The following is a 13,384-nucleotide window of genomic DNA, read 5'->3' as shown; positions in this document are numbered from 1 at the left end:
TTGCTGTTCGGAGAGCTGTAGTTGCAAACTTGAGGTACTTATGCGATGGGCCCGCCTCACAAAAGGAGAATGAAGGTTGTCCTATTGAACACAGCATAGCAGGCTCATCAGTGGCCTCCAGAGCCACTACTCAGAAGTAGAGTGGTGGTTTCTCTTATGATGGTGGTCTAAAGGGGTCCCTATTTGGCCTCCCAGATGTGTTTTCTGAATCATGCTGACAAATGGACATCCAGCTCACTACCATGAAGTTCTCTGGGCATAGCTAGATGAAACACAGGACCAGCATACCCCAACTATTGTGCCATCATAGCCACAGCCTGCACATGATGTGAGTCATGGAGGTGATTGATGTCTATGTGGTCTGATTTTTGCCAGTCTGGCAACTGTCATATACGCTGTCCTATCCCCATCGTTATGAATTCCACTGCATTGAATGACAATCCTCATCCCTTTTTTATTGTTCAGTGCCCCCCATCTTCAAATGTCCACCCCTGGTCAGTGCCCATCAACTGTTTCTCCCACCTTCTGTATCAATACAATTACCATCTGTCCATCTGTGTCTGTACTTAACATTTGTTTGTGTGTTCCTACTGTCTTACCTTCTACATTTGTCCCTCTCACAGCCATTTGTTACTATCTTTCCCAAGCTATCCTTCCTCTTCTTATAGTAAAAATGATACCTTTCCCACAAAAACTTCTCCCTTCCTGCCCCCTGCTTTCAGTTCAGCTTTCAAACCATTCACATGCCACACATGCCCCCTGCTTTCAGTTCAGCTTTTCCTGTTTGGCTTCTTCATTGTTTATACTTCAGATGACCATCCAATTGTATTTCAGCATATTTCATCAACTACAAACCCTGTATTATCATTTTCTCATTGGAGTACAGAGGTTTATATACTAAATCTATATTAAATCAAAAGCCCAAGGGCAGAGCTCTGTGATAAAGCAGCCATCACTTTTGCTGTGTAATTTTCTGATTATTATTTCCCTTTTTTCTGCTAACGTCCCTCCTTCCATCCCTATTTATAGGATAAACTAGAGTGGCATTTTGCTGTACTAGCAGCTTCGCCCTTCTTGGACTGTCTGCCATTGCAAGTGTGGCATAAATGCTGTGCTCTGTTACAGGACAGTGCAGTCAGCATGCTCAAACGTGTATGTAGGTCACTGAGAGTTCCAAATTTACTCACCCAAACACCCCGTTTCTTAATGATTCTCATTCATATAATCAGTTCCATTTTAAACCCAAATTTCACGATGCCCCGATATTGGCCAAATGCCAGTTAAAAATAAAGTTCACTTATTCATCACCTTTTTATTCTATTATGAGCAGAAATGTAGAAAATATTATATGTTCATAGGTCTGTACTAGGCTATCTGCCCGAAGGCATTTGTAAGGCTAGCCAGAATGTGTTGGCTTTTGCCGCCCCCTTAGATTAGTTCCCTGTGCCTCTGTCCAGCAGAGCCACTGAAGTGATCCCCGAGGTAAACTTTCTGTTTCCCATCCACTTGTCAAGGTTTCTTTTGAAGAGTGCTAGCGAGGAGCTCTGCCTAATGCAGATTGGGATCTTCTTCCAAAGCATGGGAAGTCTCTGGGACAGGAATCTTTTCCTTCAGCATGTCCTATTTATTGTTGTGGTGAGGTTTAGATCCCTAGAGCAAGTGGTTCGAGGGGATAAGGTTTTCTTTAGGTGGAGCATGTCCATCAATTCTGGGTTGGATATGGACTTGTATGTCAGGCAGAGATCACCTCTGAGTAGGCGGTATGCAACCGAGTACAACTGGAGTTTCTTCAGTTGAGCTGCATAGGGCATTTGTTTGAGGCCATTGATCCTCTTGGTGAGGTACTTCTGTGGTCTTTCCAGCTGTTGCAGGTGTCTTGTAAGGTACATCTCAAATGGGGCATTGTACTCTAAGATGGGTCTGATGAGTGATGAGTAGAGGGGCACAATGACCTCTTTTGATCTGGATGTGAATCCTTTTGTGATTAGGTGGGACAAGTAGAAGGATTTTCTAACCACTTTGGCAATGTGATTATCAAAGGTGAGATTACTATCTACTTGGGTCCCCTGATCCCTTATTACGTCTTCTGTATTTAGGGGACTACCACCTATGTGGTAGTTTGTGGGTACTTTGTTTTTTTTCCAAAGGGGATGACTATGTACTTTTTGGCATTTAGCTTGAGGCCATGATTTTGACACCAGGTATCGGTCTCAGTGAGACCCTTTTGGAGGATGCTGTGTCAGCCAGAGAGTCAGTTATAGCCCCTAGTTTGCAGTTGTCTGCAAACTTGGTCAGCCATAGTCCTCCTGTGCTTGCCTGTACCTCTGAGAAGTATATGCTGAACAGGAGGGGTCCTAGGACTGAGCCCTGGGGAATGCCACTTGTAACCAGTTTAGAGTCGGACCTAGCTCACGCAACTCTCACCATGTGGATTCTGTCCATGAGCCAGTTGGCAACCCATCTTGTGATGTAGGGGTTTATGTTCAGGCTGGTGAGCTTGTCTACAATACCAGAATGGGGAATGGTGTCGAAGGCCTTAGCAAGGTCTAGGTAGGCTGTGTGTACCACCTTTCCCTCATCTATAGCCTTGGTAACTGTCTCATAGAAGTCCATCAGGTTTAGGAGGCATGATCTGCCCTTAACAAAGCCAAACTGGGTAGGGTCCAGTGTTTGGAGGTTCCCAATGTCTCTGTTAATGAGTTCCATGATGATGCGCTCCATAACCTTGCAGACTAAGCTAGTCAGGCTTATAGGGCGATAGTTCCCGGGGTCTGTTGTGGCTCCACCTTTGTGGAGCGGAATAACCATTGCTGGGTTCACCACTCTATGGGTATGTAGCCTGTAGAGAGGCTGAGTTTGAACAGTGTGTTTAGGTGAGGGGTTAGTTCATCTTTGAGCTTGTGTAGGACGCAGCCTGGGACACTGTCCGGTCCCATTGATGCTGTGATTTTGGCTTTGGAGAGGGCTGTTTTAACCTGAGTGTCTGGGATTTCAGGGACTCTACATTCTTCTTGTATGGTTATGGGCCTTTTTGGGGGTGAGAGGGGGGGTGAAGTTTGCACTGAGCCTGTCTGCCAGGATGTTGGCGATATCGGTTGGTTCAGTGTATTTTGTGCCATTCTGCACTAACTCTGAGCAGATCTGAGCATTGCCACTTAGATTCTTGACATAGCTAAAGAATGCCTTGTGGTTATCTTTGGAGTCCTTGGCAATTTTTCTTTCAAAGCTCGCCTTGGATGATTTTATGATGGATCGTAGTTTCTTGCTGATAATGATCAGGGATGTCTTCCCTTCTTGGGATTTTACTCTTTCCTCCTTCTATTGTATAGCTTATTTATGGCAGGAGTCCACCAGACTGGTTTCCTTTTCTTGGAGGAGTGAGTCTTGGTTTTGCTTGGGATGACACAATCCATGCAATCTTGTAGCTACCCATAGAATGCATTAGTAAAGGACTTTCAGCTTGGACAGTGTTATCCTTCAGTATGGGGGCTTTGAAACTTTCCATCTTGGTCTTAAGCAACGTGAAGTTTGCTTTTGAAAAGTTTTTCATGGTGGCTTTCTTGTCTGGGGGTGAGGACAGAATATGGATAACCAAAGTGATTTGTTTATGGTCAGATCTAACCAGCGAGGGGTTGACCTCTAGTGTGGAAAACCAGTCGCCCATGTTGGTGATAACCAGGTCCAATATGTTGCCACCTCTGGTGGGAGTGTTGACCAGTTGAACCAGGGTGTTTGAGTTTATAAATTCTAGGAAAAGTTGGGCAAGGGAGTTAGTACTTGAGTAGTTCTCCCAGTTAATGTTTGGGTAATTGAAATCACCCAATATTAGGGTGTTTGGTAGGACCTTTATGTTTCCCAGTGTTTCCAGAAATGCGGAATGGGGTCCTGGGACATGGCGGGTGATCTGTAGCAAACTACAATTTGAATTGCAGTTTTGCCCATTGTTAGCTGCATGTGGATGATCTCTGAAACATCATGCTGTGCCACTAACCTGGCGGTGTGGGTATCCTTGATGAATATGGATATGCCCCCGCCTTTTGTATTTCGGTTTGGGTTCTGTGGCCAAAATGTATGGTATGAGTTGTAGCCTGGTAGTGCCGGGGTGCTCTCTGGAGCCTTAAACAAGGTTTCTGTTACTGCACATATATCAATTTTCTCCATACTGAGGAGTGCCTCGAGTGCGTGCATTTTGAGATTTAGACTTCTGGCATTGAGTAGCATTACCCTCAATTTTTTGTTACTTGTGCTATTTACGGCTGTGGGTTTGTCTTTTGAGCCTTGCCTAAAAAAGGCACTATGTGGGTGGCAAAAGCCTTGGCAAGTATTCAAAAGCCTAAGGGTGACAGGTGCAAGCCATTTCTAGCAAAGCAGCGTGGCTTGTCGAGCATGTCATCCGAGGCAGACAAACACTGGATCCCCTTTGAATGACACCAGAAACTTAGCCAATTGCTGAAATCGAGAACTTTTTCTTTATACCATGATATCATTCTTGGTGAGGGCAGGATGCTACTCAGGGTCAGGGTCATACCAGCCTGGGCTACGTAATCAGAGAGCTCTTCCATGCCTCTTTTTATGTAGTCCAGGCAGGTATGGCTCAGGTCATTCACACCAACATGGACAATGACAGAGTCATATTTGTACTTGTTCTGGAGTGACCTGAATGCTTGTGTTAAGTGGTGGATCCTGGCCCCCGACAGGCAGCTAACAGTAACCTTCTCCTTATTCAGCCTAGTGAGTGGGACATCAGTGTGCCTGACTATAGAGTCACCTATTACTAGTATGTTGGGTATGTTATTTTGCCTTAAGGGGTGTGATTGCATGGCACACTGGTTTTGTGAAGTATGTGTTTCATGGTTTGTGTTGGGGGGTGGAGGTTGCTTGGATATTTGCTTTGGAGGTCTCTGTTGGTTTTGCAGATTTTTATTTAGTGCCTCAGAGTATGCTTCCATGTATTTATGTGTGTTTTTTTGCCGGTGCTGGTTTAATGGGTCTATGTAAGACTGGTGGTGTGATGCAAGTATTTCCCTTTTCCTCTTGACTGTCTGATCCAGCCTTGGGTTGAGAGAGCTTAGCCTCTAGTTTGGCTGTATAACTGCATCTCTCGCATGTATTAGTGTTTGGTGGTAGGAGGAGGGGGTTGTCTGTGTACATGAGGCAGTTGTAACATTGCCTCAAAATGCCCAGATTCACCAGTTGGACTGGAGAGTACACCTGAAACTACCCTTGGACATGCCTGGATAGGTACAGTGAACTGTTTTACTGGATGGCTGGTAAGGTCAAATAGAGAGCTCTGTCCTACTGTACAGTACAGGAGGGTCTAGTACTTGGGTGTATAAGTGCTTGCTATAAGTTTTGAGCAAGTGCCGGGCTGTGAAATTAATGGCTTGAGTGCTTAAGTTAAAAGTTTGTCTAGTTCCAAGGGAAAACATTGAAGAGGAGACTTTGTGGAGCCGGGAATAGTTTTACCCTAGCTGCCCAGCATGCAAAACTGGACAAATATGGTATTTATAGCAGGGAAATGAAAGAAATAGAAATTAGCCCAAAGTGGCCAATAAACTACTAATTTCTGGGCTGAAACCACACCTCCAGGGACAGATAGGCTGCTCAAAGCTCCCCTCTCTCACAGGTGAACAGAGAAACTTCCTTCTATCCAAGTAAGGTATGAGCAAACACAGAGATTTGTAACACAGCCCTGAATTCAGCACTAACTTGAAAACTGGACTATACTAGCTTAGAAAGGCAGGAAACAAGTGTATATATATATATATATATATATATATATATATATTTTTTTTTTTTCAGAAAAAAAAGCAGATACAGTTTAAAAGCACAGAAAAGGATACTTATTGTTATATATCTCAGATCAGAGTTGTAGTCAATGCCCCCAGTAATAAAGTAGGAATAAACACAAATACAGTAAAAGCAGATGAATAAAGTGCAATTTCTGATATATATATATATATATATATATATATATATATATATATATATATATATATATATATATAGAAAATGAACAAACTGATTTAAACAAGTTACCCAATTAACCAGAAAAAAATTCAAATCTGAGCCCTGTTCCAGCAGTCTTCAATCAGACAAGTTCTAACTGCACACCCCTGCTTACTAGGGTGCAGGGGAACCTTCTCCAAAAAAAGATGGCCTGGATCAGTGCTCAAGTTATACAAACAAAGCTAGATTCAGCAGGCCTGAATCTGGTCTATGCTACAACAACAAGGAGCACCAATTTCAGAAAGAAACAGTTCAAATAACAGTCACTATAAGCCTGTGACCAGACATTCCCAGCTCAGAAGGGCAGAATCCAGCCTCTCCTCCCACAAGACTGCAGACCACAAACCTTCTTAATGTAGAATAACTGGCGTGAAGCCCAAGTGCTTAAGCCAGAACTAATACACTTTAAGAATAGCAGAAACTTGGCCTTCAATCAGCAATTCGCAGCTTAGAAAGATGTAAGCTACCTGTCCTGCCACAACAGTGCAGACCACAAACCTTCTTAATGTAAAACAACCTGTATGAAACCCAAGTACTTAAACCAAAAGACTTAGAAAAATAGTTACAATTTAATCAGGCTACTACCAAACAGTAATAAATGCAGCAGAATAACTAAAAATGAGTACTTTTAAGAAAAGCAAAATAAAGTGGGAGGAAACATAAATCCAGTAAAAGCGAATGAGTAAAGTGCAAAAATGTTTTTTTTTTTTTAGTGCAAGAAGAGAGGAAGGAAGAACCTAAGTGGGCTGGCCTTCTCAAATCTTCTCTCTGTATTAAGTCGAGTGAACACTAGGCTCAGAATATGATCTAACTGTAGTCAGTTAAGTGAGCAAATGAGTTGGACCCAGGAGGAATGTTCTAATACAGACTTACAGGAGGGGCAGGCAATTCCAGAGCCAGCAATGCTAATACCAACACAGGAACAGGGAAGGTGGGTGGGGAACTATCTGCAGACAGACACACAGCACACTGTTCAGAAACACACAATTAGGAAACAAAAAAGATGAAAATACAGTACTTTTAAAACTGTAAGTTTGTACTTAACAAAAGACTAAAATTCACTATTGCAAGTTTCACTTAGCTTCAGCTTGTAATGCAGATGTTTGTAGACAAGCAAGTCTCTCAGGAGTTGAGCATAAAATGATTTCTCAAACTTCGTGGCTAACACGTAAAGTACAGAGGAATCCCTCTAGGCTATTAAATATCAGATAAGGAAGTGATACCAACACCCCCTTATAGCAAAATAACTGCAGAGACACACAGCACACTGTTCAGAAACACACAATTAGGAAACAGAAAAAGATGAAAATACAGTACTTTTAAAACTGCATGTTTGTACTTAACAAAAGACTAAAATTCACTACTGCAAGTTTCACTTAGCTTCAGCTTGTAATGCAGATATTTGTAGCCAAGCAAGTGTATCATTTTATGGTAAAGTGACCCATTTAAGTACATCTGCATGTTTATAATCAAGTATTTTAACAGTCTTTTATGAGGCTGATATTGATGTCCACCTGTAAAATCACTGCTCATTCTAAGCTGCTTCACTAGGTTGTGGTTACACTATGGTAAGACATTTAATCTGTAACTGTCATGCTTGGTCAATACAATCAAACATATTAGAGTTCTAACACCATTATCAGGCCTTCCAGGTCATATTCAATTCCAAGTGAAGATCAGTTGGTATAGGTCACTTCTCAAACTTTCTCTATCAAATTGTTACATCTGATATGTTACCTAGTTATCCTTGGCAGATTGGCATGTATCTTTAGCTGTCATAAAGTCTGGCCAGATCTGCAAAAGTTCTTCTGGACTGAAGTGGTGAACAGTAATTAACTCCAGAAAACGACATTTTTTGTATTCTATTTTGTGTCCATTGAAGAGGGGTTTTTCAGTCTCTGAGATTTTTATGCCCAGTTTCTCCAGGCAGACACCCACAAAAGCATCCTCCATGTTAAATGGTTTAATAACATGAGCAATATCATATATCTTCTTTGCCATGTCTCCAGAAAATGCATAGCCAGGTCCACCACAAAATGGAGGGTAATAGTCAGGTTTATAGAGTTCATAAGGGACATAATAGCTCCAAGCACTATCTCGAAATGGGGCATTTCCTCTTATTACATAACCTGTGAAATAATTTTCCTTCATTGGAATTTCAGGGTTCAGAAATCTAACTAAGTATTCTGTGTTTAAAAACATATCACTGTCAATTTTTATGACATAGGACACTTTTGGACAAAATGTTTTGACCCACTGTAGGCCCATCATTGTTTTGATGGTGAGATTAACGTAGGTGTCCATGAAATTCTGTTGAATGATATCATGGAATGACGTACTTTCTTCTTCTAATGAATCCTGAAGAAGATCAGTAAATTGTGTTGGCATCCCAACTAAGAACAGCCTCACAATGGAAACTCCAGGAACCAAGCTTTCATTACCCCAAGTCTTTCGGATGGCAGCCCTATTTGCAAATTCATTTACTCGTGTTGGTATTAGAAGAACAAGAAATACATCATTGTTTATGCACTTGTCTGCTTCATTAAGAATAAACTTATAGTTATAAGGATAAACAAAGTCAAGTGGGTATTTAATAACTGAAGATGCTGAGGTGGATTCCCTAGAAATACTACTTTTGCTGAATTTGTCCAAATTATTGCTTTGTGTTTTAATTGAGGAATGGAAAACAACTGCCAGCATGGATATTAGCATTAAACAAAGAACTACATTAAACCTGAGGTACTTTTTTAAATTCATTGTGCTGCGAGTTGTTTTATGGATCTGAAAGAGAAAACAAAAATTACTTTTAAGTAAATTTATAGGAAACTACAAAAAAGCAAAATGTGCCTTCTTTTATAAGACAATAATTAGATTTGTGCATACATTTCTAGAAAGTTCCTAGAAAAATACATTCAAATGCATCTTTGATGATGAAATGCTTAAACATTGATTTAGTTATTTATTTCTATCCATTAACCCGGAATATCCAGCTGAGTCGTCCCACTTTTAGTGAAGTCCTAGGAAGAAACATGCAGAAAATCATATTCTAACAGCATATGATGAACACAGAAAATGGTAATCACCTTAGAAAAGATAAAATACAAATTTGAACTAATGGAACCATTAGACTGCACTTTTTCTGTGCTATCCTCTGAAGTAACAAATAATTGCATTCCAGTGACATAAAAATTCCTTCCATTTCGAAGACAGGTAGATATAATTCTGTCTGTTGACTGGCAAAATATACATCCCAGTTATGCCAACATTTCAACACAATATGCCAGTCAAAATTAACTAAGCAAACTCTTTTATTCCTCTCTATGGTAGCCATCATAAGCTATCTCCCTACCTTTACAAGCAGACAGCACATATGCTGATAACACAGTGCGTATAATACTGGCCCAAGGTGCATGCTTCCACAAACATACTCTAACTTCAGTGTTAAACACTATAATACTGGCACAAAGTGGATGCACCCACAATCATAGTCTAACTTCAGTGCTACACACTATAATACTGTCACAAGGTGAGTGCTTCCACAAACATAATCTAATTTCAATGCTACACACTATAATACAGGCACAAGGTGTGTGGATCCACAAACATAGTCTAACATTAGTAATACACAATAAATACCAGCACAAGGTGCGTGCTTCCACAAACATAGCCTAACTTCAGTGATACACACTATAACACCGGCACAAGGTGCGTGCTTCCACAAACATAGTCTAACTTCAGTGATACACACTATAACACCGGCACAAGGTGCGTGCTTCCACAAACATAGTCTAACTTCAGTGCTACACACTATAATACCAGCACCAGGTGCATGCTTCTGCAAACATAGTCTAACTTCAGTGCTACACACTATAATACTGGCACCAGAAGTGTGCTTCCACAAAGATAGTCTAACTTCAATGCTACACACCATAATACCGGCACAAGGTTCATGCTTCCACAAACATAGTCTAACTTCAGTCCTACACACTATAACAGTGGCACGAGATGCGTGTATCCACAAATATAGTCTAACATTAGTAATATACACTAAATAGTGGCATAAGGTGCGTGCTTCCACAACCATAGTCTAACTTCAGTGCTACACACTATATTGCTGGCTTCAGGTACATACTTCCATATAGTCTAAATTCTTTGATACACACTATATTACCAGCATCAGGTGCATGTTTACACAAACATAGTCTAACTTCAGTGCTATACACAATAATACTGGCATGAGGTGTGTGCTTCCACAAACATAATCTAACTTCAGTGCTACACACAATAATACTGGCATGAGGTGTGTGCTTCCACAAACATAGTCTAAGTTCAGTGCTACACACTATATAACTTACACCAGGAGCATGCATCCACAGACATAGTCTAACTTCAGTGATACACACTATAATACCTGCGCAATGTGCATGCATCCACAAACACAGTCTAACTTTAGTGCTACACACAATAATACTTGCATGAGTTGTGTGCTTCCACAAACATAATCTAACTTTAGTGCTACACACAATAATACTGGCATGAGGTGTGTGCTTCCACAAACATAGTCTAAGTTCAGTGCTACACACTATATAACTTACACCAGGAGCATGCATCCACAAACATAGTCTAACTTCAGTGCTACACACTATAATACCTGCACAATTTGCATGCATCCACAAACACAGTCTAACTTTAGTGCTTCACACAATAATACTGATGTGAGGTGTGTGCTTCCACAAACATAGTCTAACTTCAGTGCGTGCTTACACAGACATAGTCTAACTTTAGTGCTACACACAACAATACTGGCATGAGGTGTGTGCTTCTACAAACATAGTCTAAGTTCAGTGCTACACACTATATAATTTGCACCAGGAGCATGCATCCACAGACATAGTCTAACTTCAATGATACACACTATAATACCTGCGCAATGTGCATGCATCCACAAACATAGTCTAACTTCAGTGCTACACACTATAATACCTGCACAATGTGCATGCATCCACAAACACAGTCTAACTTTAGTGCTACACACAATAATACTGGTATGAGGTGTGTGCTTCCACAAACATAATCTAACTTCAGTGCTACACGCTACACACTATAATACCTGCACAATGTGCATGCATCCATAGACATAGTCTAACTTTAGTGATACACATAATAATACTGACATGAGGTGTGTGCTTCCACAAACATAGTCTAACTTTAGTGCTACACACAATAATACTGGCATGAGGTGTGTGCTTCCATAAACATAGTCTAACTTCAGTGCTACACACAATACTGGAACGAGGTGTGTGCTTCCACAAACATAGTCTAACGTTACTGCTACACACTATAAAACTGGCATGAGGTGCATGCTTCCACAAACATAGTCTAACTTCAGTGTGTGCTTCCACAAACGTAGTCTAACTTTAGTGCTACACACTATATAACTATCACAAGGTGTGTTATTACCACAAATGTAGTCTAACTTCAGTGCTACACCCTATAATACTGGCATGAGGTGTGTGCTTACACAAACATAGTATAACTTCAGTGCTACACACTCTAAATACTGGCACGAGGTGCATGCATCTACAACCATAGTCTAACTTTAGTGCTAACTAGTGTAATATCAGCACGACATGCGTGCTTCCACAGATATAGGTTCATAGGTTCATAGGTAGATACTAGGCTATCTGCCCTAGGGCATTTATAAGCCTAGCCAGAGTGTATTTGGCTTCCACCTCCCTATTAGATTAGCCTACTGTGCCTCTGTAAAGTAGGTCACAGAAGGTACCCTTTTAAGATTAGCTTAGTGACTCTGTCTAGCAGGGACACAGAAGAGATCCCAGGGGTAAATTTGTGATTTCCCATCCACACGTCCATATTTCGCTTGAAGAGGGTCAGTGAGAGGCTATGTCTAACATGAATTGGGATTCTATTCCAGAGTGAGGGGAGCCTCTGGGAAATTAATCTGTCCCTCCAGCATGTCCTATTTATTTTTGAGCTGAGGTTTAGGTCCCTGGAGCGTGTAGCTCTAAGGGACTTGGATTTTTTGAGGTGGAGCATGTCCATTAATTCTGGGTTTGACATGGCTTTGTACGTCAGGCATAGATCGCCTCTGAGTAGGCGGTAAGCAACTGAGTAGAGCTGGAGTTTCTTTAGTCGAGTTGCATAGGACATCTGTTTGTAGCCCATGATCCTCTCGGTGAGGTACTTTTGGGCTATCTCCAGTTGCTGCAGGTGTCAGGTAAGGTACATCCCAAAAGGGGCATTGTATTCAATTATGGGCCTGATGAGTGACGAGTAGAGGGGCACAATGACCTCTCTTGATCTAGATGCGAACCCTTTCGTGATAAGGTGGGCTATATAGAAGGTCTTTCTAACCACTTTCACAATGTTTTTATCAAAGGAGAGATTACTATCTATGTTGGTCCCCAAATCTCTAATTACTTCTTCCATACTTAATGGATTACCACCTATGTGGTAATTTGTGGGCACCTTGTTTTTCCCAAAGGAGATGACTATGCACTTTTTAGCATTTAGCTTGAGGCAGTAGCTCTGGCACCAAGCATCCGTCTCTGTGAGACCCTTTTGGAGGATGCTTGTGTCAGCTGGAGATTCGATTATGGCCCCAGTTTGTAGTCATCTGCGAACTTTGTCAGCCATAATCCCCCGTGTTAGCCTGAACCTCAGAGAAGTATATACCAAACAAGAGAGGTCCCAAAACTGAGCCCTGTGGGACGCCATTTGTAACTGGTTTGAATTTGGACATGGCACCTGTGATTTTGACCATGTGGGTTCTATCTTTGAGCCAGTTTGCAACCCATCTTGTGATATAGGGGTTGATATTTAAACTGGTAAGCTTATTTATGATGCCCGAGTGGGGTATTGTGCCAAAGTCTTTTGCGAGGTCCAGGTAGGCTGTGTGGACTACCTTGCCCTCATCTATGGCTTTGGTAACTGTTTCAAAGAAATCAACTAGGTTTAAGAGGCAAGATCTGCCCTCAACAAAGCCGAATTGGGTAGGGTCCAGTGTCTGGAGGCTCCCAATGTCTTTGTTTATGAGTTCCATGATAATACGCTCCATAGCTTTACAGACCAGACTAGTCAGGCTTATGGGGCAATAGTTTCCGGGGTCCGTTGTGGCACCACCTTTGTGGAGTGTGACCATTGTAGCTGTACGCCATTCTGTGGGTACATATCCTGTAGTAAGGCTAAGTTTGAACAGTGACTTAATGTGAGGGTTCAGTTCTTCTTGGAGCTCGTGTAAGACACAGCCCGAGACACCGTCTGGTCCCATAGATGCTGTGTTTTTTGCTTTGGAGAGGGCAGCTTTCATCTGTGCATCTGTGATGTCAGGGAGGTTACATTCAGTTGGGATAGG

General features: G+C 41.6%; 1 protein-coding gene across 3 annotated transcripts in view; it reads right to left on the bottom strand.

The window, feature by feature from the left end:
* Positions 1–7,320: 7,320 nt before the first annotated feature.
* LOC122812364 (beta-1,3-galactosyltransferase 2-like) overlaps positions 7,321–13,384 on the bottom strand; it is a 320,010-nt gene continuing 313,946 nt past the window's right edge. For all 3 annotated transcript variants that reach the window (XM_044084797.1, XM_044084796.1, XM_044084798.1), the window contains one exon: positions 7,321–8,790. In XM_044084797.1, coding sequence (XP_043940732.1) covers positions 7,747–8,766 — 1,020 coding nt within the window. In that variant the 5' untranslated portion in view covers positions 8,767–8,790 and the 3' untranslated portion in view covers positions 7,321–7,746. The remainder of the gene's footprint in view (positions 8,791–13,384) is intronic.

Source organism: Protopterus annectens, chromosome 9.part0 (assembly GCF_019279795.1).
Source record: "Protopterus annectens isolate FY-2018-M chromosome 9.part0, PAN1.0, whole genome shotgun sequence".
NCBI lineage: Eukaryota > Metazoa > Chordata > Ceratodontiformes > Protopteridae > Protopterus > Protopterus annectens.
Note: the sequence above shows the minus strand (reverse complement) of the source record. Positions and strands in the feature narration are given on the sequence as shown.